The sequence below is a fragment of the Ochlerotatus camptorhynchus genome, unplaced genomic scaffold (assembly GCF_037179485.1).
Source record: "Ochlerotatus camptorhynchus isolate MF236.1 unplaced genomic scaffold, CSIRO-AGI_Acam_v1.1 ptg000052l, whole genome shotgun sequence".
NCBI classification, from domain to species: Eukaryota; Metazoa; Arthropoda; class Insecta; order Diptera; family Culicidae; genus Ochlerotatus; species Ochlerotatus camptorhynchus.
In genome coordinates, this window is record NW_027040542.1 from 831,423 (window position 1) to 856,671 (window position 25,249).

Consider the following 25,249-nt stretch of genomic DNA (forward strand, 5'->3'; position numbering starts at 1 on the left):
ACGTGCTGATGGGTCTTAGAGACTATGACTTTCAAGGAAAAGCTTCATGCCTATACATATTATACAGCGATAGGTGGTTGCGGTAATGGTAATCAGGGATTGTATCCGGGGAGTGATGATGAGCTGCTTAGCGGGGAATGGGTATCATTACGTTTAGGAATGGAAATTGTATTACGTTGAATTCGTTCCCTATTTGCGAGGTATTTGTATTCAATTATAAGCTCAGGCAAGCTCCATAGCTATTTGTCTGTCTGTGTGAGCATTATAACAATAAACGTGTTTGGTAAATGATAAATTATTCAAGATAACAGAACGACTTAGAAACTAGTTCCAGATTGCCGAATGTAATCTTAAATTTAAGAAATCATCCACCTTAGGCATAAAAATGGAGCTATTTGCTTCGAATGCAACATGTTATAATAATTGTAGAGATATCCCTAGCCAAGTGTTCGTAAGCCAAGTTGTTCGTTTTGTAGTGATTATCTTCACCAACCCCCAGGTGTATCAAGTTTTAAATGTTGACTTCAATAGGAATAGGGAACCATGCGCCTCCATTGAATAGTTCCACAACTCTGTCTCAAAGTAGAGGCACATATTGTCTGTTTCAGTTGCGGCATGCGTTTGGCAATCAGGATGATCGTTTCTCCATTTAGCTCAATTAATCTGTATTTAAAACGAATAAACATCAATATTCCTGCTCACGAACATTCCGAGTCTTAACCTATGAAACCAACGAAGACAGGGCAAACGTGCTAATATGGGTCATTCCATCTCAAGTGACCGGGCAATTGCATCGGCTCTCTCCGATTTGAACCAAAGTTGGTGGGTCTACTTATTTTAGGAAAAACCTAAAGAATCATAAAATATCGCTCTGGGATCGTTTTTACACCTACGGTCGGGTATCCTTATTCCCGGATGTTTTTTTTTTGCCCAGATTCCTTTATTCGGATTCCTAGATACTTGAGCTTCGGAAGGTAGAATTCTGACCGGATATGCTATCCTTTTCAGCAAACCAACGGCGCCAACTGTATTTTCATGTTAACACATCTCTGGAACCAATAAAGATACAACCAACATTGGGAAACTTTTTTGAAGAACTATAAACGTACAAGCGCCAAAGTGTTCAGCTGTCATTTTTAGATACACAGTCATCCAGGATTTAGGAGTTCAATAATTATTTTTACTTACTCTGGTTTGTAAAGCAAAATTATAGCTGAAACATCAGTTCGGACGTGGTTTGAAACCGACAATCGGTATTTAATAACTGAATATCAGTTAAGTTGCCAAAAGAATACTGTGTACTGCAAGTATGTTTACGGGTTGAACGGTAAAGTAGTATGTTTACTGAACTGTACTAATTTTCAGTACAAAGGATTACCGAAGAAACAGTTTTATATAGTATTTACCGAATCCTCATCAATGTTGATGTGCATATAACTGATCATGAACAGTACAATTTGACACAATCCTTGGATAGTTTGGGCAAAAAATAGTCTGCCACGTAATTATGTACAGTTAACTGTAACTTTTACATAGGAGACTGATCGAATCAGGTAAGTAGCTAATGTATAGATGATTTTCTGTATTCTCACTAGTTTTTGTTCATATAGATGATGTTCCTTCTGTACGAGTAGGCTGTGCGTGTGTTCGAACCTGACGTTTGTTTTTTTTTTTTTTTTGGCGTAGGACTACGTCTTTCGGGAAAATGGGGGTACAATTTATGAAAAGCGAAAAATGAAATTATGAAAGATTTTGAACGTTAATAACTTAGCTACCCCTGGACCAATTTCAATTATTTTATCACCAATCGATCAGAAACATTTCAACGCATCGATAACAATGCTTTTCAAACTGAAACCATTGAAAAAGTGGTAAATGTCAAGCATTATCCAAACGCTTCTAAATAACTAACAAATCCACCAATTACGTACATGCATGTGCTGCTTCCCCAACACAGTCATCAGAGAATGGTTCCTAGATGAAACAAGTCGAAGTGACATTCGCCTCCGATCTTCGGGCGTGTACGAATAAGGAGGATACAATTGCGGCACATTTTGTTGCCAATTCAGAACCACACGCCCCCAACGACCACACAAAATGCTATTTTTTTCCTTGGATTTGTTTTCCATGCACCAATGCTACCCACACCCATGCTTGACATACACAGTTTTGGTTTAAGCTTGTTATAGATATGTAAAATAAAGTAGATAGTAGTATTTAAACTGTATTTGTTTTTGCGTTGTAAAAATGAGGTGAGAAATGCTCACTACACATCTCGAAATTTAAGTTCTAAATTTATTAGTGTTGATTCAAATGTTAAGCTTTACCTAATCTTCGCATATCTATAGCCTAATCTATCAATTACTTTAAAAAAAAAATCAACATCTGAGTGAAAAGTTATTACCAAATGAGCAGTTGGTGTGTACAACTGTGCATGCCCACACCTGGACCCTACCTATCGACCCATCAACTCATGAACCGGGAAACCCGAAGGAAGTCGTGATCAGATATGTTATGCCTCAGAACTTCCTGGCAGCGTTGACTGGGATTCAACCCAGGCCTGCTGGAACGCTTACCACTTCACCACGGGCGCCGCTGCTCCCTAGAGTTGTAATCTTGTAACCAAACTTGGAAGCAGGGAATACTCTATACAAATTCTTTTCTAACTCTTTTCTGAAATGAACTTGGTGGCCCTGAAAAGGTCCGTTTTTTTACATTGGTGATAAGTTTTAACCTCCGAAACTGTACAGAATGCGCCCCTGTCGCTTCAGAGCGTAGACGACATCCATGGCCTTGACGGTTTTGCGCTTGGCGTGTAGACAACCTGCTCTGCCGGTACCATATTTTCTCGCTTCCCATTGGCTATATTATATAGCCAATGGGAAGCGAGAAAATATGGTACCGGCAGAGCTGAAGAAGAAGTTGTTATCTACGCTTTGGGCTTAGTTTCGATTCACCCGTTCAACGACAAACAAGCATCGAGTAAGCAAAGGGAAGCAAAGGCTTGGAAAAGGAGGCGCCAAGCGTCATCTTAAGGTTCTGCGTGAAAACATCCAGGGTGTTCCCAAGCCTGCCATCCGTCGTCTGGCTCGACGTGGTTGTGTCAAGCGTCTCCGGTCTGATCTTCGAGGAAACCCAAGATGTGCTGAAGGTGTTCCTAGAAAATATGCGTGATGCCGTCACCTACACTGAACACGCTAAGCGCAAAATCGTCACGACCATGGATGTCGTCTACGCTCTGAAGCGACAGGGACGCACTCTGTACGGTTTCGGAGGTTACAACTTATCACCAACGTAACAAAACGGCCCTTTTCAGGGCCACAAAGTTCATTTCAGTAAAGAGTTAAAATATAATTTATATAGAGTAACCCATGATTCACCCATTCAATTTGTCACTAAATACATCAAAATGATTCATAAATCAAATAATTTGTTAGGGAAATAAATTATGTTCTATCTTATCGGTGGGTTAAATTTTTTCCGATTCACTTTCATTAACTGAGAAACCCTCATCGTATGCATTCTCCGCTGCGCGACATCTTCGAAAACGTCCGAACCGTAAAAAAATTCGTAGTCCTACGTCAACAACCTCTGTGTCTTGTACACCACCCTCCAACTTTTTTTTCGTGGAGTTTTTTGTATCTATAATCGGTTGCTGATCTGGCCATAACCAGGCCCAGGAGACAATTTCTAGTTCCTCAGTGAGTTCACTAAGACAGAAGAAGCCCTGCGAGAGCTGCATCGCATTCTATTTACTGCTACGTCCCTGTTATTTTCCGCTGAGAAACTGTTCCGAAGACAAGTAGAACCTCCATGAGGCGTTCGATCATTCATCCCATCATTAGTTCCATCATTCTTTGAGTCGCAGCGTTAAACCTGACTATTGGTCACGAAAAGGCTTGCCAATGCACATCAAAAATCGACTACATAATCCTAAAATGTGTTTATCTCAAATCGAAGGAAGACATTCCGCGCAACTACCATAAACCGGACTTGTTCATGATGATCTTCGTCAAGCTTCGTCTACAATTTGGACTTCTACATCAACACATGTCAAGCAGCCTTCATGTTCAATTGGCTAAACTTGGTGAGTTCGTTCCATTTTGTAAATTTTTATCTCTTCAAACCAGTAGCGTTGAGAGATCACCTTTTTGTGGTGCGTTACTAGTATAAGATCTACCACCGAACCCTAGTCGTGACAACTTCAAACTAGGGAATCAGGATTTTCCACATTTTAGTCCTTGTTACTTTTAATGACATGAAAATAGTGACAAGACTGGGGGCATTTCTTTATTGTATAAAATATTGTTTATTTTCATAGATTTCACAAAATCCTTTTCCCTTTGTCCTTCTCCTTTTCCTTTCCCTCTTCTCTTTTCAGAAAGCGAGTAATGGCGCTATACCCAACTAACAATTTTCACAAAATTTGTTTCACAATGCTTTACTGATTTCATTTATACAGCCTCAATCTGTATTCAAACGTTATACGATATGAGGAAACCTTTACTCAACCTCTATACAAGCAAATCTGGCGAACTTAGTCAGCTACTTATGGCTGTTGGAACGGTCGGGAGAAGCTCTTATTGCATATCCATTAACGCTTCTATACAGCTGTTATCCTGCTGTTTAGTTGTGTGTGAACTTGAAAGGCGCTTATTCAACCTTTTCGCGGTTATCCAATAATCACTACACTGCTTGAAGCCGGGTTAAATACTGTTTACGCTTTTTTATGAAGGAATTTATTGAGTTTATTTTGCTGTGATCAAATTAATCGAAATTAGTTTACCCTGCACTGGAACCTGGAATCAAACTCGAGACGACCTCATTGGCAAACCTTGACACTACCAACTGTGCTACGCCAACACTTTGAACTTATGTAAACAAATCAACATTCCCTTCTACAACAAAATCGCTGAGTAGAGGCTTTATAATAGTGTACACTGCACTCTGCTCTCGACTAGTTATAAAAGAGCAGATTAAAAGCTGTAAAACTGCACACGTCTAAAAATAAACCTAGTTGACTGTGAAAATGCTTCCGAAGTAACTCTAACACAGTTTATAAGCTGAGTACAGGTTGTTTAGTTGTTGAAAAAGCACTTTTGATGTTTATGTTATTCAGCAAGAGTGGTTGGTTGTTTAGAAGCCATCAAATGAGTAATATATTCACTTTGTTAGCTTTGTTTTGCAGCTACAAGTTGAAAGTTGATTAGTGTGTGTATAGAAGTGACATTAGCGTTTATTGGCTGATGTTATTCAGTGCGACTGACAAATTGAATAATGGTTGTGAGAAAGTTGAGTAAACGCTCTCCAAAACTATTTTGCTAGCTTTTGCTTGTAGCTGTATCTGCAGCTTCTTTTCAGCTACTTTACAGCACAACGCTGGAAAAGTTGGCTTACAAAGCTGAAAATGTTAGTTGGGTAAGTCATAAAAGGTTAGGACAAGAGTTAGTGCTCCTGCCCCAACCGTCAAAAGAAAAGGGAGCATCACTTAACCTTTCTAGATTTGATGCTTCCAACCAACCAATCATATAATTACCAAAATCGTAACGTACGGTACGAGATATCCACGTTTCATCCATTTATTGGATTCTGAAGCATCGTGTTTAAATCTTCGATTCAAACAGGCCCGATGCTTTCTGAATCATCTTGCCTTTTAAATGCTGCACAGCAGGCCTGGCCGTTTTGATATGTGTGACGCATCTTCGATGTGAAACATATATCAAATAGACAAGACAAATGATGTAGGTTTATATATCATTTTCCAGGATGCTTTCAAGAACTGGCTGTGTTGGTGTTAGATTAGATTAGATTAGATATAGACGATGTTCCTTCTGTACGCCAAATGATACCATATGCAGTTAAAAGTATTTCAGAATTTCTAAGCAACATTATTGATCACGTGCCATATTGTAAGCATTTGGTGAATTTTATGCTGCAGCAATCATAATCATTATATGCAATCAACATTATTTCGATCATATGTACTGAGCTCATCGGTTAATTCTCCGGAGAATGGTTTTATATGCATTACTGAACAGATAGTATTCTATAACGTTTCATATCCATTTTGCTGCTACTGGAAGTTCGGTATTCAAAATTGCAACTGATCTAATTACTGGGTGGTCCGCAGTTCAAAAATCCAGTAAAATTTTACTGACTTCGGTTAGCTAAAATGAGTGTTAAACTGGGTAACACGGTACAAGAATGAACAATATAGCTGTCTATTCAGTTAAACTACAGCAAAATAAACAAAACAAAATACTGGGCTTTCCAGTTAACATTGCTGAACGCAACTCAAACCATTTACTGAATGTACAGTTATTTTTCACAGATTGTTCGGTACTGCACATTATTACTGTGATGATTACTGGGCGATCCGCAATTCAAAAACCCAGTAAAATTTTACTGGCTCCAGTAATTTATTTATTTATATATTTATCACCGTCTTCGACTAGTCGTACAGACTGAACTGTTTTACTTATAAACTAGAATTTACTACCAATCCTATTTCTAAAAACGTTTTTAGTCAAGTTAAAATCGAATTCGTCACAGACAACACTGAACAAGCGAAGACACAAATCAAAAGGGTTGTTGTAGCCGTAGTTTGTTCTGTGGTATGGGACTGCTATTAAAGCTGAGCTCCGAAACCGTCGAGGAGGAATGTTGAGCGGGATCTGTGCGAGAAGTTCAGGGCAATCTATAGATCCTCCAATGACATCGAAAATAAATAGCCGCTGCATCGTTACTCGTCTGACAGATAGTGGTTCCAATCCTATGAGCTTGCATCGGTCAGAATAAAGAGGAAGATTGGTCGGATCGTTCCAAGGAAGTTGTCTCAGTGCAAACCGTAAGAACCCTTTGCTGCACCCGTTAAATCGTGAGAACATGAGCTACATAATAAGGGGACCAAATCGGAGCAGCGTACTCCAGAATGCTACGAACCAACGAGCAATATAGAGTTTTTAAAGCGTGGATGTCGGTGAACTCGGAAGCGTGGCCACGGATGAATCCTAGCACAGAAAAAGCTTTGGCGGTGCTAATGCTCACGTGTTCGTTGAATCTGAGCCTCGAATCGATGGTAACGCCAAGGTCACATATGGACGACACACGTTCCAATGATGCAGTTTCCATTCTGTATTGATGAAGAATGGGGTTATTGCAGCGACCGAAGGTAATAACTTTGCACTTCATGTTATTGACCCGCATGCCGTTATCGCAACACCATACCAGTATAGTATCAATATCTTCTTGTAGGGCAATACAATCCGGAAGAGAAGCTATGACACGATACATTTTTAGGTAATCAGCGAATGAAAGCTTAAACGAGGAAAGTAGCAGACACAGGTCATTTATAAAAATGTTGAATATTAATGGTCCCAGAACGCTCCCTTCCGGTGTACCAGACGTGATTTTGAAAGTGCGGGATCGAGTCGAGTTGACCGCAACATATGCAGTACGATCGCACAAGTACGAATGCATCCACTCTGTTATCCAATCTGAAAAACCTATGTGCTTCAGTTTTTCCACGGCTAGAATGTGCGGTACAGTGTCGAAGGCTTTCGCAAAGTCAACATACACCGCGTCAACTTGCCGCCTCTCTTCTACTTCGCGAGACAGTGCTGTGACGTAACACATGAGGTTCGTTGTTGTAGAACGATGCTTCAAAAAGCCATGCTGACCATCAAAGATGATGGGAGACGCTACGTTGTATAGAACGTTGTGCACCAGTCTTTCAAACACTTTGCTGAGACAGCAAAGTGTAGATACGCCGCAATAATTTGTCACCTGATTACAGTTGCCAGTTTTGTGAATAGGAACGATGCAAGCAGCTTTTCAAGCTGTCGGAAAGGTTCTTTCGTGAAGTGATCGGTTGAATAAGCGAGCAATTGGGTTCGCTAGTTCTCTTGAACAGTTTTTCAGCAACAGGGGTGGTATTCCGTCCGTCCCAGGTCCTTTTTTGATGTCAAGCTCATCGATGATTTCTACTACTTCATTTGCGGAAAACTGAATAACGGGTAGGTTGATGTTGTGCGAAGGAACGTGAGCAAAACAATCGCGCCTTGGTACAGGTGACACTTTTACTAAAAACGCTCTCGAAGAACATGGCGAAAAGGTTTGCAGCATCCACATTTGTATTAGCCTGTGCATCATTGAAGGTAACGTTGCATGGGATGCGAGAAGATGCTTGCCGCTTTTTCACGAAATCCCAGAAGCACGATGGGTTTTGTTTTACGCTGTCCTGGATCCTGAGTAAGTAGTTATCGTACGTGGATAATAGAATTGTTTTGTACTGCAGCTCTACTTCGCGAAGGTAATTACGGTCGCTCTCAGACTTCGAAAGGAAGAAACGGTGACGTGCTTTCCTTAGGATGTTACGAAGATGCCGTAGTTCGGAGGTCCACCATCTTGCTGAAAACTGAATTGAACGATCGTCTTTTCAGAGGAACATAGTCGTTAAGCACTGCATAAAGCTTGTCATAGAATGCTGATAATGTTCTATCCAATAGCCCGGTTAGCGATAAGGGATCCCAGTCAATGGCAGCTAGAGCCGTTTTCAACTGGCCAAAATCAAACGAACAGAAATCGTAGTAAAGATTATCGTCCGACTCGTTCTGTACTCCTAAATCGTCGATACTCTCATCGAACATCAAAACAAAAGGCACGTGGTGATTGTCTACGGGCAACAGAGGCGTGGTGGGTTCAATGAGGTCTAGTCGCTCTGGAAGACTGACGAATACAAGGTCGAGAAGCCTTCCGTTCGCATTCACATATCGGTTAACTTGCTGCAAACCAGTAGCAAACATAGTTTCAGTGAGTGCCTGTTCATGCTCGGAAGAAGCGTTCAAGGGAATGAAACCATTTACATCCTCGTTCAATTGCCAACGCAAATTGGGGAGGTTGAAGTCACCCAGAGATACAATTATGTCAGCGGCAGAAGCACAGTTTGCAATATGCTGCACTGCGTTAGCGTGTGCAGAGTACAGGTCGGCACATGAGTTTGGTGAAAGGTAAATAGCGACAAAATAAAGATACCGAGAACCCAATCGTACACGGACGGCGACTAAAGTTAGTGTGTAAGGATCAGTTAAGTAGAAAAACAGCATGTTTCGTTGTAGTATGCCCTGCTTCTAAATGAATGAAAAAATGTCCGGTTCTCAAATTGTCCATTTTATTTTATTTTTTCATCGCATTTTTGCCGATTTTTTGCCTCTTGATAACATGTTTCTAGAGCAATTCACGAAAGAAGGATTTTATTACCGAACTAAAGATATTTCCAGGTACATTTTAAGCGGTCGTTGGAGTTGTGGTTCGGGATTCCGATGTTTTCGATTCCGTCGGAAATGTAGTATTTTCTCCTGTGTGAGCGAAACAATTTCTCATCATGTTTATGATGGTGCCTGGTGGTTAATGGCATCAGGTGAGGCGGCAGTGTGACATCCAACAACATTTCAAAGCATCGTGTGGCGTGTAACGAATGTTGACATGATATTTTGACGTGCTAGCAGATGCCATGCCTCCACCACAACAATCCTGGACTTAGATGGTCAGATGATGCTCTGTGTACCTTTGTTGTAGAAGCGGAACCGCGATCGTTCTGTTACTCGTGTTGTGGGGTTGCAATGCCAGCTTACAATCGACAGGATGCTATTATGGGTATCATAGGAGATATATTATTGTTGATATATTATTATAATCTCATTCATATAACTCGGAGCATTTGGCACGGTATGTCCCACCCTTGTAGATTCATGAAATGCATCTTTGTTTGAATTATATGAATTTAAACTCGAATCATTTCGCAGAATCATCATTGCGTTAAATACAACGCAGTAGGCCAGGCCGTTTTGATGTTTGTGTCATGTCTCAGCAGAGATGCCAGATTTACACACATGTCTTTAATTTACAGACTTTATTTTTTTCGTTACAGACATTTACAGAATTTTTAGTTTTTTTCACAGATATTAACAGACTTTTGTAATAAAGGGAAAATTGTAAAATTTATTTGGTTACATTTAGTGCATTCATTTACATTCATTTGCCCCTAACTTTTTTCATCGACAGAATTCCGCAAAATGATGTATAGAACATTTGTAGGTTTTGTTATTAGCTACAATTTTAGTTAAAAAAAACTTTAATCCGTATCTCTTATGCATGACGAACCAGAGCAAACAGAATCCACTACTGTTTTTCAGTGAATGTATTTAACATTAACTGAAAAACAGTAACGAGTTCTGCTTGCCGTAAGAATTCCATAAGAAACACCTATGAATTTTAGCCACAAGAAATTGGTATGAATTTCATTGATTTGCCTTATGAAAAATAATATTGACAAAAAAAATAATAAACTGGAGCAGACTAGAACCGCACCATGGACGTTGAGATTATGGGGCCCCTGTGTTGACCACCCGTCTTTCAACGCTTGAGAAGATGAATTGATTAAAGGCGTATATAAGCGCTACCTCATGTTACCCGAAAATCATTCATAAGTCACGCTTTTGAAATTCATATGTGTTGTTCATAAGTCGAGCCTTATGAAATTCTTAAGTCCATTTGTCTCAGTGACATGAAAAGCTTGGTGATATAGTTGAAAGCGTACACAGAACACGAAATAAAAAAAAAGTTTGTTCTCTAAAAAATAAAGGCATGATCCATAAATTAGACATAAATTTTCATGTTTTGGACACTAATTTTTTAAATTATGATCCATAAACCTTGAAAAATTTCTACATTACTGCATATCCATTAGACTGATGCAAAATTTGAAATTTTCGCTCCACAGTGTTCGAACGGTTTCAAATCGGGTCTTGATTATCCTCCCAAAATTTGAACTCATTTAGTAAGAACCTGACTTGGCACAAACCATTTGAAGTTTATAAGGGAATAGTTATGGGAAAACCAAACTTTTTATTCATTTTCTTCTAGCCGTTTTACATATTGTACTGTTAACAAATTGTATTGCTATTCTTATGGGAATTTTTAAGAGCTACAACTTTGCAGAAAATCATTTTTCAGTCAAACGTCAAGAGATTGATAATCTTATGGCAAGATTAAGCAACTGTATTATGGGCAACACTGTATTCTGATTTTTGTCCTCTATTCTACGTGCCATAAACACCATTGTTGCCTGCTGAACAGTTGATTGAGCATAATCATAAGACATCAGTAGCTTGAATCATTAATAATTTTTGTTCCTTACATTTGATCGAAAAGTAGCCTTCAACAAACTTGTAGCTGAGAAAATTTTCAACAAGCGCAGTTATCATTTTCTAAAGTAGAGTGAACTGGTGAATTTTGAGATAGATATGAACCGAAATTATGGTTTCCCCATAGTAATTTCCATATAAACTTCAAATGGTTTGTGCCAAGTCAGGTTCTTACTAAATGAGTTCAAATTTTGAGAGGATAATCAGGACCCAATTTGGAACCGTTTGAGCACTGTTGAATGAAAATTTCAAATTTTGAATGGCAATTCAGTTTCAAAATGATATATTTTTGTGAGATTGAAACAAAGTATCATGTTTGATATTGTTTTTACCAGCTCGTTTAATACTGCGAGACTACTCATCACATGTGAAATTGCAGCTAAGAGTTGACTTGATTCCGTGGACATCGTTTTTTGTTAAGAGAGAAAAGTTTGCTATAACTCTTTACTCGATACCCATGCCAAACACGAAGCTAAGCTGCAAATAGTGATCGAAGTTTCGGGTCGCGATCGGGTGTTAAGTAAAGTAAAGCTTCGAAAAGATGCTACTATAGTAATCTTCAGAAGCTTCCTCAGGAATAAACTAGAGGAACAATAGTGCTGCCCCGCTGCCGTCGCTGGCTGCTAATAGGGACAACACTATCAAAGCGAGAAAAAGCTATGAAGTTTAGCTGTTCTGTACCCGACATGATTCCACATCAGATCAACACAAGTGTATAAGTCCTGTTGTATGAGAAATTCGAAGCCCTAGAGCATTTTACACCTTTTTAGTGAGACATACATTCGTAAAGTGCCCCATGTTGTTAAAGAACCTAGGATTGCGGCGTTGTCAAAAAATGGTTTCTTATTTCTCCAATGAACTGCCACTTAAAGCCTAGTATACAGATCGAGGCGAAACGAAAATTGAAGCACGCGAAAAATCATGAAATTTCGCTAGCGAAAAAGGTTGTGAAAAAATGTTTGTGGAACATTTTTCAGTTTCCTTTTTTCGCAGTTTACAGTTCATGTGAAACGAAATCGCTCAGTTTACACCTCCGGTGAAGTGAAAATCTGACAGATACGCTCTCCCTAAACGTCAACTTTTCGCTTAGCTGCTGCTCTTTTCGCGAGCGCTGCATGCGCGAAAAAAAATAAACGTGAGCGAAAAAGATGCGATCCACAACATTAGATTTCGCTGGATCGTATCTGTTTACAGTTCAAAGCGAAGTGAAAAATTTGCCAATTGCGTTTTTCGCGCTGGTGAAAAATTTAGTATTTTGTATGAGATTTTCGCTTCGCTTCGATCTCTATACAGGCCTTAAGAAAAAAAAATTAGACCTTATTTCTAACTTCTCAAACAACAGATATAAGCGAGTTTTCAGTTAATTATAGCGAAAACAGTAATGGTATTGCTGTTTTATTAAGTGGTGCGTAGTATAACTGTTTACCTTTTATTACTTTTGAAAAGTTACCACTTCTAAGGCAATATCACGTCCAACTGGGTCTTTACCGCCTGCTCTCAATTTAGTGTTCTTTGAGCGGTTCCACAGTTATGAATAGAGAGCCTGACAGGGAAGTCGATAAAATTTGTAACCCGAATAATTCCAATACCGAACCGAAAACGAACCCATCCGCCTCCAGCATGATCTTGCTTTATAGCTGCGCCATTACCGACTGAGCTAAGGGAGGCCCAAGGAGGAAAAGTTACAAACACTGAAAACGAAACTAGCTTAGAGAGTGTGTCACATTTACTCTTTTAACTCACTTTTACTCATTCTTATGGAGAAAATTCTAATAGTGTACACACTAATCCAGTATGGTTTTACTAGGTTTTTAAATTGCGGATCTGTTCGAGTATACGCTTTTCGAAATTACTCCATACGAATTGTGCAAAATTCAGTGCGATTCGTTTTCAGTGCACATAAGATACATTAGAACATAAACATACGAGTATTAAAGTGACATCTTGACAAAAAAGATGAGCAACAACATTCCTTCTTTCATCTCTAAATCCACGTGTTGCTGTCTTGGCTGTCACTGCAAGAAAATCAATATACTGCTATTCATCGTCTACATCACCGAGCATAAGTGGTAAGCGGTAGCTAACATCAAGCATTTGTGGTTACAAAACTGACACATAGAGGCTCGTATACATCAACTATGAATCGTTCTAATAAGAACGTATCAGTATCAGAATACCAAACCGAAGATTTAATTGGCATTCAATAACAGAATAAACAGAATTTCCATTTTAAACTTCTACATGGGGTAGAAATATCTACTATGATTTACAGATTAGCATAAACAGTATGCAGAATTTACAATGTTTCACCGCATGAACATATTCTGTAATGTAGTCGTCGGAATAATTTTTAAATAGGGTTTTGGATCTTATTTCCGTCCTACTAAGCACGACCCGCGCTTAACCTCTCATTTATGAATGAGTTTGAACAAAAAATGGAATATTTCTATCAAAGACGACTTCTAAATTTATTCGCCTTTCCGTACGTACCGTTGGATTTGATAGAGTCACAAATTATTGAGATATTGTTTAAAATCTAATACTGCTTCTTGATTCCAAATTCGTCCTACGAGTTTCAATTCCGTCCTAACGCATTGAGACGCCATTAGATTTTCTTCGTCCTACGGATCAACGTAGAAAAAGGGGATTCGCTAGGAGCGCTTCTCTTGTTTTGAGAACAATGAGCGTAAATATTCATACAATGCGCTCTAATAGGATTCATGTTGGAGCTAATGAACTAACGCATCGGAACAAACTTATTATTGATTTGTGCACGGTGAAATCATTGATATTATTGATCTTCTCTGATCGATAGAACGGAAATGGGCGACGAAATAGCGCTCTACCCTAATGTTGTAATTTTAATACCGTTGAACCCACGTTATATGAACGACACTTCGTGCGGGATTCAAACTAAAAAGTGTTCAGATCAATAACGTTCAGATTACCAGGGGTCCACGGTACTAGGAAAATTTTCGAACAAAAGCTTATTTCCCTAAATGTGGCTAGAAAATCATCTCGTAAAGATTTTATACGAAAATATTCATTCTGGCAAAACTTTCTTGGACGCTACTGACAGCCCATTGTATGAGCTACCATTATATAACTGATACATCTACCCTATGCAACTGCAACAGTGCCTGTTTAAGCGCTGGCCAGACTGAGCAGTTATAACATGTTGTAACGGTTGTCAAATAATTGCAACACAGAAACCACCATAAGATAGCGCTATAACATGTTATAACTCTATAACATGAAACCACCATCAAGATAGCGCTATAACATGTTACAACCTCGAATAACCAGGTTGATCGTCAAATAAAATCTCTCCATTTAACTTATCCATAATTTAAAAAAAACACACAAGGCTGTGTGAACTTTAGAACAGTAAACAAGCATCATATACAAATTCATTTAATATCATTACTCGCATAAATAACAAGGTTTCTGTTAAATTCATTCTTTTCCTCTGTGGTACAAATTACGCTAAATCCCTTGGAAATCACATAATCCCCAATCGATTGCTCCAGTGCCCCGTTACTTCCTCTCCATTTTAAGCCATTGTAAAGTTCATAGTCTCCTGCACCGTATCGCCGCATTCTATGCACATGATCGCGATACTTTTTCCAACTTTGTAGCTCCAAAATCAAAATCCTTGCATGTGAGCAAACGTAGTCTAGCACTTTTTTCAAACCATCATCGCCGCGGTTCAAATGAATGTACATCAAAACAGAGAAGCAGCTTATAAAATCAAACCGCTGAATGCCTTTCGATGCCATGTATTTTTTGATTGGATCGTCGATTTCTTCCATGGCTACCGCACTAAGGTCGGCTTGAATAAATTCAAGATACTCAGAGTTATAAGTTGCGGAAGCTTTGTTGACCAGTTCGGCGTCAATATCAACACCCACAGCGAAAGATGTCTTCTTTTGCTCATTTAGAACAGATAACATTACTTTTCTTATCGAGTGAGTTAACTTTCCAACGTTACAACCGATGTCCAGCATATAAATATCATTCGTTGCAATTCCATTAGTAAGCTTCTTCAAACACTTTGGAAGGCACCTTTCTAAATGCTGTGGTCGACTATCCTGGTGGCGAAACACGTAATACTGGTGGAAGTTGCCGTGGCGGATTGCATCGATTGGTTCAACCTTAAAGTAATCAAATTATCAAATTGTCTCGTTTTGTGAAGTTCGATTAAATTACCTCCATGATCTTCCTTTTCTTATTAGGTGCCTCTGAAATATTTCTTCGGTTCATTGGGAAAATATGTGTCCTTGTGTCGTTTTCGTTATTACTACACTACACACTTAGAAATTATCGCCGGCTTCGGTAATTTTTACCGAAATCTGAACAGCTGAACTTTTCGGTAAAATTTATGCAATTCAATTCAATTGCTTTTCAGCTACTTTGAAACTAAATCTCCACTAAAATGACAAGATTTGATCATTTAAACAAGGTTGAACATGTTTTGACATGAACATATTTCCAATTCAGTATCCTTTAAAATGTAGGTCAAAGTTTTACCGAACGTTAAGCTGTTCTGATTTCGGTAAAATTTACCGAACACAGAAACAAAATCTTATAGCGAATTCGTTTATTATTCAGTTCCAACCTGGATCGGGTATCAAGATTGGGTCTGCTTGTTTTCTGACAAACGTCAGTTTGCTCGTTTGTTTTAAAAACCTAGCTCAGGTTGAGGTTCGTGTCGTGACCGGACCGAGGTTTCCAGCCTTGGTCACGGCTACACGAATTAGCGATGCAGCTCCCACGGGTCATTTGTTTATGCTGCTGCTGCTGTTTCTGTTGCTGCTTTTTCTTTTGCTGCTGTTTTTGCTGCTGCTGCTGTTTCTGTTGCTGCTGTTTCTGTTGCTGCTGTTTCTGCTGCTGGTGGTGGTCCGCCACCTCCAAAATTTCTGTTGCTGCTGTTTCTGCTGCTGGTGGTGGTCCGTCACCTCCAAAATTCGTTACAAGAATGACTTCAACGAGTTTTTTTCATGAACCTTGCGATCATTAGATCTGTGCTTTATCCATCGCTCTATCTGTGCTATATGACTTCAACGAGCTTTGACTTTGACTTTTTTTTTTGACTTAAATGATCTATATTTCTTGAATTTGTGTGGTTTACATGTATAACTTATCAAGTGACACAGATGCGTCTTTTCAACTTTAGTTCCTGTGAAATTTCAATTATTATTAATTACAGTTCCTAGTCCTATCAGGCCTGTTTTAGAGAATGACCACCTTGGTGGGATTGGTTTGTTTGAAAATTTGAAAAAGGAGACTACTTATAACTACTATTTACAACTACAACTAACCTACAACTACTATGTACACCTAACCTACTATATACAAATTGCTTATCAAAGCATGTTCTGATAAATTACATTTTTGTGCAAATTTAGTCTTAATTTCGTTAATTTTGGAATCTATTTTGGCAATGCCTGCCTCTTCATGTAAATTTGTTATTCTAGTGTCGAAAGGACGATCAAGAACCATCCTCAGCACTCTATTCTGAGCGACCTGGATTTTGTTCCTGTGAGTCTGTGCACATGATTCCCACACCGGAGCTGCGTAGAGGATCGCAGGTGCTATGATTTGTTTGTAGACGGCCAGTTTGTTCACCCTTGAGAGGCGGGATCTGCGGCAAATCAGCGGAAACAGACACCTAACCAAGGTAGAACACTTGACTACAGTTTTCTCTACATGCGAACGGAAGAGGAGCTTTTCATCGAACAACATCCCGAGATAGGTAACTTCGGTAGACCACTCAACCCTTGTGCCATCCATGATTACAGTACAAGATGGAGCCGGTTTCAATTTGGGCGATTGCCGATGGAGGAACATGATCGCTTGTGTTTTGGTGGCATTGATTTTGATTTTCCACGTGGTGGCATAATCAGCAAAGGCGTTAAGGCATCGTTGAAGTTTGTTCGTTATTTCGCGAGGCATCCTTCCTTTGACGGCTATTGCGGTATCATCTGCGAACAGGAAAAACACGCAACCGTCACCGAGGGGAGGAATGTCGGAAGTGTAAATGCTGTAAAGCAAGGGGCCCAGCAGACTACCTTGCGGGACTCCTGCTGGGATCGAAAACGTGTCTGAGAGACAACCATTCAACGATACCTTAAACGACCTTTGCTGGAGGTAGTTACGGGTGATTTTAACCAGATGTAATGGAAAGTTGAAGTTACAAAGCTTGTACACAAGTCCATCATGCCAAACATTGTCAAACGCCTTTTCAACGTCTAACAAGGCCATGGCTGTGGACTTGGATACAGCTTTGTTACTTCGGATGTTATTCATCACCCGTACTAGCTGATGATTGGTGGAGTGCCCCTTTCTGAATCCAAACTGTTCCGGAAGGAGAATGTTGCTTTCCTCGACAAACTTGAGCAAACGATTGAGAATGAGTTTCTCGAACAATTTGCTCAGCGCTGAAAGGAGGCTGATAGGTCTGTAGCTTGAAGACAATGTTGGATCCTTACCGGGTTTGCGGATCGGTATGATTTTTGCTACTTTCCAGATGCTTGGAAAGTAGTGCAGTTCCAAACATCTGTTGAAGATAGCGGTTAGAAGAGACTGCACTTTCATGCTGAGTCTCTTCAAGATCAAGTTGAATATACCGTCAAACCCGGGAGCCTTCATGTTCTTGGTGCATTTCAGCGCTGAGCAAATTTGTTGTACTGTAATCATATCTGCCGGAGGCACGACACAAGGGGAGGTATCTAGGTTTTGAACGCATTGCGCAACCTGATCATCGAGCGGACTTTGGATAGTCGAGCCAAGCAAATGCGATGAAGCGACATGCTTGCCGATCGCATTTGCTTTCTCCTGTGGGGTAATTAAAAGCCGATCGTCATCATTTTCGACTTTGAGAGGTGGAACGGGTTTGGGATGATTTTTCAGGACCTTGGCTACCTTCCAGAATGGTCTGGAGCGGTCATCCAGATTCTGGACAACACGCCCGAAACTTTCATTTCGGAGTGAGTCCATTCTGGAAGCAATCTGCCTATTCAGATCGGCCATTTCACGTTTTTTGCCCAGATCTCCAGTCCTCTGAAACTGGCGTCTACGAACATTTCTCAACCGAATCAGTAATTGGGTGTGGGAATCAATAGCAACAAACTTACCCCTCACAGGAACTTGTCGAACGTATGCCTCGTCAGCCATGGATATGGCCTGTTGGAGCCCTTCCAACGTCCGGTCGATGTCATCTACGGTGTTGAGTAGTGGATTTTCATCGATGTTGCTGTCCACCATTCGTCCGTACTGCACCCAGTTGACATGGTGGTAGTCTTTACGCAGGCAGCTTCTAGCAGGAACCACATTGACACCGACTTCAGTCACCACCGGTTGGTGGTCGGAGCTGAGATCGTTGTGCGCCTCCGGCTTGGATAGTCCGATGTTTGACAGGAAAAAGTCCAGCGTGGAGGGATTTCCCGCCGGAGAGATGAAAGTTGGTTCGTCCGGAAATTGCACAGTGTACAGACCATGTTGTGCGTGGTCGAACAATAGACATCCGTTCCGGTTCCTCTGATAGTTCCTCCAAGCTTCATGGCGGGCGTTCAGGTCGCCCCCAACGATGAATCGGGAGCTAGTACGGGTGATGGCGGTCAGGTCCTTCTTGAATTGGATTCCTAATCCGTTGCTTGCGGTACACTGGCGTGGGCAGTAAACAGCGATGAACCGGATGTTTCCAGTTGGTGATTCCACCTCCACACTAATGGCCTCGATGATAGAAGTGCGGATGTGGGGCAGAGTGCAAAACTTGATTCCCTTTCTGACGATGACCGCTACACCACCCCCCCTGGAGCTGATGCGATCAAGCCGGATAATGTTGTGGTCAGGCAACCAGAAGCTGTCACCGGACTTTAGGTGGGTCTCGGTTAGAAGAACCACGTCGATGCTATGCTTGCGGAGGAAGTCGGCAAGCTCAATCTGTTTTGCTCTTACAGAGCAAGCGTTCCAAGTAGCGATGGTTAGCGGTTTAGACGCCATACTGGATGATGAACTTACCGAGCACTTGGATCTGTTCGGGCTTATTGCGGCACTTACGTAGAGCACCGGTCATGTTGACGAAAATTTCCACCAGTTCATCCGCTGAAAACAGATCGGGGTTGTTGTTTTGCGCTGGTGGTTGTCTCCAGAATCCAGGGGGGGATGGAGAGCTTTGGCCAGCAGAATCACCAGAAGTTGCTTGAGCGGAATGCACCCGCGAATTTGCTTGCCTTTGCTGAGGAGCACGAAGAGGCGGGAAATCCTCCATCCGAAATGCCGGGACTTTGTCCTTCTTGCGTCCTGGTTGGTTGTTAACTGCCGCCTGTTTTCGGATGCGTTTGAAGTCCTCGCGTTTGGAGCACTGTCTGTCGGAACCTTGGTGAGCACCACCACAGTTGGCGCATTTTAACGCCACGGCTTCATCCGCAGGGCAGTCGGAAGTGGCGTGGTCTTGAGCGCAATTGCCGCAGCGTGGCTTAATGTTACAGTTGCGGGTGCCGTGTCCAAAGTTCAGACACCGTTGGCACTGAGTCACATCGCGATGGCCGCCACGGTATGGCTCCCAGCGGACGATGATGCAATTGATGGAGCGGATGGCTTTCAGCGCGTTGAGCGTCACCGTTCCCTTCTGGAAGTGTACCAGGAAAAGGCAATCCGGATACGCCTTCACATTCTCGTCTCTTCTTGTCATCCGATAGACGGCACTTGGGGCCAGCTTGTACCGGTCCCTGATTTCAGCTTCGATAAACTTCGGGTCGAAGTTTGGTAGGCCCCTGATGACGACCTTGAATGGTTTCTCACCGGGAATGTCGTGGGTGAAGAATTCCACCTTGGAAGTCCTCAGGTGGGCGACGACCAAGTCATACTCCGCTTTGGTACGGAGCACCACCTTGGTGCCGACTCTGCCCAACTTGTATTCGGCTTTAACGCCCAGCGTCGCTAGATCCGCGATGAGCTCATTAAGATGAGCATTTTTCACTACCAACGGAGGTAGCTTCACTTTTGCCGCACTCGGGCCGGCAGAATTTTCGTTGTCGATGGCGTCGCCGAAATCACCGATGTCGCTGGCGTTCGTTGCTGTGACGTCATCACGTCCACTCGCACCATCGGACTGGCCTTGGTTTTTCTTCCTCTTCTTGGATCGCTTCACCGTGGCGGAGGTGGTATTTCCAACATCGGTGGGAAGAGTAGCGTACCTATTTGAAATAGGTACACTCGTGCTACACTCACCACTGATCTTTTCCGCTTTCTCACGGAGCCTGCTCCGGGAGCGCTGTCTTCCCATCACACGATGCGACCGACACTACTGACGACGCGAATAAACGTTTGGAATAACTATCGAACAACTCGACAGAGCGAGCAAATACCGGACTGTACTGCTTGACGAACAAGCAGAGAATGACTTCAACGAGCTTAGGTACTTCATATTTATACCTGCTAACCTATCAAAATTCTCTAACCAATGAGATTCCGTTTACATACGGACTATCATGCTTCACGCTCACTCGATTCTACTCATTATTTGTTCAACTCTAACTCTATCTACTACAGTTCGCACTGACAAATAGTTCGGTTTCGCACTGGGTTGGAACTGGTTCCAACCCCGATAATAAACGAATTCGCTATTAGTGTATACACCGGCAGCCATAAGCGCGACATTAGATTGATGAATTTTATGAAAACTAATATTTAAGAGACGGGAGAATCGCTCAGCAACACCTAACACACTTACCGCTTCAACCGACTGACTACTAATGTCACGCATAATGCGAGAGCAGCAGCAGCGGCACCGCAGTCGCTTTAGTCCGCCAAATTCAAAACCACTCAAATCTGGATCAAAAATAGAAAAGGGCCCATCAGCATTTTTAAACAAACCGTTCCAAAGCGAAGGCCACCCACGCAAACCAACACCATCATCGGATAGGGGAAACTTCCACCTACACGATGATGGTGTTGGTTTGTGTGGGCGGCCTTCGATTTGTGAGGAATGGGCTTTGGAAAAGTTTGTTTACAAATGCTGATGGGCCCTTTTCTATTGTTGATTCAGAAATATACTGTTCCGTACAGTACAACTATTCTATACCTGACAAATTTAAGTGACGGTCGACCAGCAGATGGAAATTATGTGAAAAATGATAATGACGTTTTGCTACCTGTCATCATCAGTTTTTAAAATTGCAGATCTGAAAACTGGGCCAGTTTTATACCCCGCTCATATTACAGCCTATATCACATAATATAGGCTGTCTTGCAATGAGCACTCATACATAGGATTTCCAGTGAAAACTAGATGTATGAGTGCTCATTATTATTATTATTATTATTTAGCTTTATTAAGGAGGCTTTCAGCCTTGGGCTGGTTCGCCTCCAAAAAATGAGTGCTCATTGCAAGACAGCGTATAATTATCACGTGATATACGCTGTAATGTGAACGGGGTATTACCTTTGCTTAAATTCATCAATAATCAGTCGAAGTATTGCCGTTGTTTTCGTTCTATATACTACAGCTTTCTGGTTGAAACCCCGCCGAGAAAAAGCGGTGGGTGCAACTCAGTTGGTAACGCGTTCTTCGGGGGATAGCTGAATACACGGTATTTCAAAACATCTGTTGCTTGCTCCCAATGACATTTATATAAGGTCCGGGATTACAGGCAGCTTGCCCCAAGGAGGAAAAGTTACAGATAACAGTCACACTGAAAACGAAACTAGCTTAGAGAGTGTGTCACATTTACTCTTGTAAGTCACTTTTACTAATTCTTATGGAACAACTTGTTTTAGCGTACACACTAATCCAGTATGGTTTTACTAGGTTTTAAATTGCGGATCTGTTCGAGTATACGCTTTTCTAAATTTCTCCATACGAATTGAGCAAATTTAGTTCGATTCGTTTTCAGTGCACATAAGATACATTAGAACTTAAACATACGAGTATTAAAGTGACATCTTGACAAAAAAGATGAGCAACAACATTCCTTCTTTCATCTCTAAATCCACGTGTTGCTGTCTTGGCTGTCGCTGCAACAAAATCAATATACAGCTATTCATCGTCTACATCACCGAGCATAAGTGGTAAGCGGTAGCTAACATCAAGCATTTGTGGTTACAAAACTGACACATAGAGGCTCGTATACATCAACTATGAATCGTTCTAATAAGAACGTATCAGTATCAGGAATCAGGATACCAAACCGAAGACTTAATTGACATCCAATAACAGAATAAACAGAATTTCCATTTTAAACTTCTACATGGGGTAGATATACCTGCTATGGCTTACAGATTAGCATAAACAGTATGCAGAATTTACAATGTTTCACCGCATGAACATATTCTGTAATGTGGTCGTCGGAAGGATTTTTAAATAGGGTTTTGGATCTAATTTCCGTCCTACTAAGCACGACCCGCGCTTAACCTCTCATTTATGAATGGGTTTGAAAAAAAAAATGGAATATTTCTATCAAAGACGACTTCTAAATTTATTCGCCTTTCCGTATTTGATAGAGTCACAAATTGTTGAGATATTGTTTAAAATCTAATACTGCTTCTTGATTCCAAATTCGTCCTACGAGTGTCAATTCCGTCCTAACGCATTGAAACGCCATTAGATTTTCTTCGTCCTACGGATCAACGCTAGGAGCGCTTCTTTTGAAGTAATGAAAATGGGTTGTTAGCGGAATGCTTAAATAAAACAGCAAAAAAGGGGATGAGTACTTAAGGGGGTTACTTAAGGGGGTTAGATTTTGAAAAGTTCTTTAGTGGGAATGACACTGATGAAGACTGCACATTGTAGTCGAAATACGTATCTGTCATGGAAACCAAAATTAATTAAGTGGAATTAAATGGAAAATAACCTTCTTTTGTTTTGAGAACAATAAGCGTAAATATTCATACAATGCGCTCTAATAGGATTTATGTTGGAGCTAATGAACTAACGCATCGGAACAAACTTATTATTGATTTGTGCAAGGTGAAATCATTGATATTATTGATCTTCTCTGATCGATAGAACGGAAATGGGCGACGAAATAGCGCTCTACCCTAATGTTGTAATTTTAATACCGTTGAACCCACGTTATATGAACGACACTTCGTGCGGGATTCAAACTAAAAAGTGTTCAGATCAATAACGGTCAGATATCCAGGGGTTCACGGTACTAGGAAAATTTTCGAACAAAAGCTTATTTCCCCAAATGTGGCTAGAAAATCATCTCGAAAATATTTATTTTTTATTTTATTTTTTTTTTTTAATCTTTATTTTAAAGATTTTTAGCCTAAGGCTAGTTCATCACTTATTATACGAAAATATTCATTCTGGCAAAACTTTTTTGTACGCTACTGACGCCATTGTATGAGCTGCCATTATATCTATATCTACCCTATGCAACTGCTACAGTGCCTGTTCAGCTAAAAACCTCGAATAAGCAGGTTGATCGTCAAATAACATCTCTCCATTTAACTTATCCAAAATTAAAAAAAAAACACACACACACAAGACTGTGTGAACTTTGGAATGGTAAACAAGCATCAGATACAAATTCATTTAATTTCATTACTCGCATAAATAACAAGGTTTCTGTTAAATTCATTCTTTTCCTCTGTGGTACAAATTACGCTAAATCCCTTGGAAATCACATAATCCCCAATCGATTGCTCCAGTGCCCCGTTACTTCCTCTCCATTCTAAGCCATTGTAAAGTTCATAGTCTTCTCCACCGGCCCGCCGCATTCTCCGCACATGATCGCGATACTTTTTCCAACTTTGCAGCTCCAAAATCAAAATCCTTGCACGTGAGCAAACGTAGTCTAGCACTTTTTTCAAACCATCATCGCCGTGGTTCAAATGAATGTACATCAAAACAGAGAAGCAGCTTATAAAATCAAACCGCTGAATGCCTTTCGATGCCATGTATTTTTGGATTGGATCGTCGATTCCTTTCATGGCTACCGCACTAAGGTCGGCTTGAATAAATTCAAGATACTCAGATTTATAAGCTGCGGAAGCTTTGTTGACCAGTTCGGCATCAATATCAACACCCACAGCGAAAGATGTCTTCTTTTGCTCCTTTAGAACAGATAACATCACTTCACTTATCGAGTGAGTTAACTTTCCATCGTTACAACCGATGTCCAGCATATAAATTTCATTCGTTGCTTTAAGCTTCTTCAAACACTTCGGAAGGCACCTTTCTAAATGCTCTGGTCGACTATCCTGGCTGCGAAACTCGTAATACTGTTGGTAATTGCCGTGGCGGATTGCATCGTTTGGTACCTTAAAGTAATAACATTATCAAATTGTCTCGTTTTGTGAGGTTCGATTAAATTACCTCCATAATCTTCCTTTTCTTATTAGGTGACTCAGACATATTTCATCGGAAAATATATGTACTCAGATAAATAAGCGGTCAACGTTTGGAAGCACTTCAGGTTTATTTTGGTTCCTCATTGACGAGTGCACGGATGGATTTGAGTTCACTCACTCGACAAAAAGTGACACAACAGCGGGGCCCTGTTTACTAAAAATGAACACATATGTGTTCATTTTTAGTAAACAGGGCCCCGCTGTTGTGTCACTTTTTGTCGAGTGAGTGAACTCAAATCCATCCGTGCACTCGTCAATTGAATTATTCAATAGAGATTGCTGACGTTTGTCGTACGTAGTGTGCGTCACGTATACGTATACGCAAAATGTTTTCATCGGGAAAAAAAACTTCATAGCTGAAAATTTTCCCGATGAAAACAAATCACTTACACAATCATACTTTAGCAATCTCTATGAGGAACCAAAATAAACCTGAAGTGCTTCCAAACGTCAGTTTTTTTTTAAAGATGTCATCAAGGATGGAAATTTAATATGGACCAACAGGTCTGTGCCATAAAAAGGGAGAAGGATGGAAATTCATACCCAAATTGAAAATCAGATGGTGCTAGTGAACGACAGTAGGCTTTATCAACTCAGGTATAGCACAGAAAACAGATGTCCAACTTCAGTCAGAAACTTGTGTAAACATAAGTGGGAACATCGCCGTTACGTAGCGCTATTAT

General features: G+C 40.7%; 2 protein-coding genes across 2 annotated transcripts; both read right to left on the reverse strand.

The window, feature by feature from the left end:
* Positions 1 to 14,614: 14,614 nt before the first annotated feature.
* LOC135717170 (probable RNA methyltransferase CG11342) lies at positions 14,615 to 15,455 on the reverse strand. The gene is made up of 2 exons (XM_065239129.1): positions 15,414 to 15,455; positions 14,615 to 15,358 (listed from the first exon to the last, which is right to left on the reverse strand). The coding sequence occupies exons 1-2, from the start codon at positions 15,417 to 15,419 to the stop codon at positions 14,615 to 14,617; spliced, it is 750 nt and encodes a 249-aa protein (XP_065095201.1). The 5' UTR covers positions 15,420 to 15,455.
* An 8,228-nt stretch (positions 15,456 to 23,683) lies between these two features.
* LOC135717172 (probable RNA methyltransferase CG11342) lies at positions 23,684 to 24,609 on the reverse strand. The gene is made up of 2 exons (XM_065239130.1): positions 24,532 to 24,609; positions 23,684 to 24,476 (listed from the first exon to the last, which is right to left on the reverse strand). Exons 1-2 carry the CDS (start codon positions 24,568 to 24,570, stop codon positions 23,745 to 23,747), a joined length of 771 nt encoding a protein of 256 aa, XP_065095202.1. The 5' UTR covers positions 24,571 to 24,609; the 3' UTR covers positions 23,684 to 23,744.
* Positions 24,610 to 25,249: the final 640 nt, after the last annotated feature.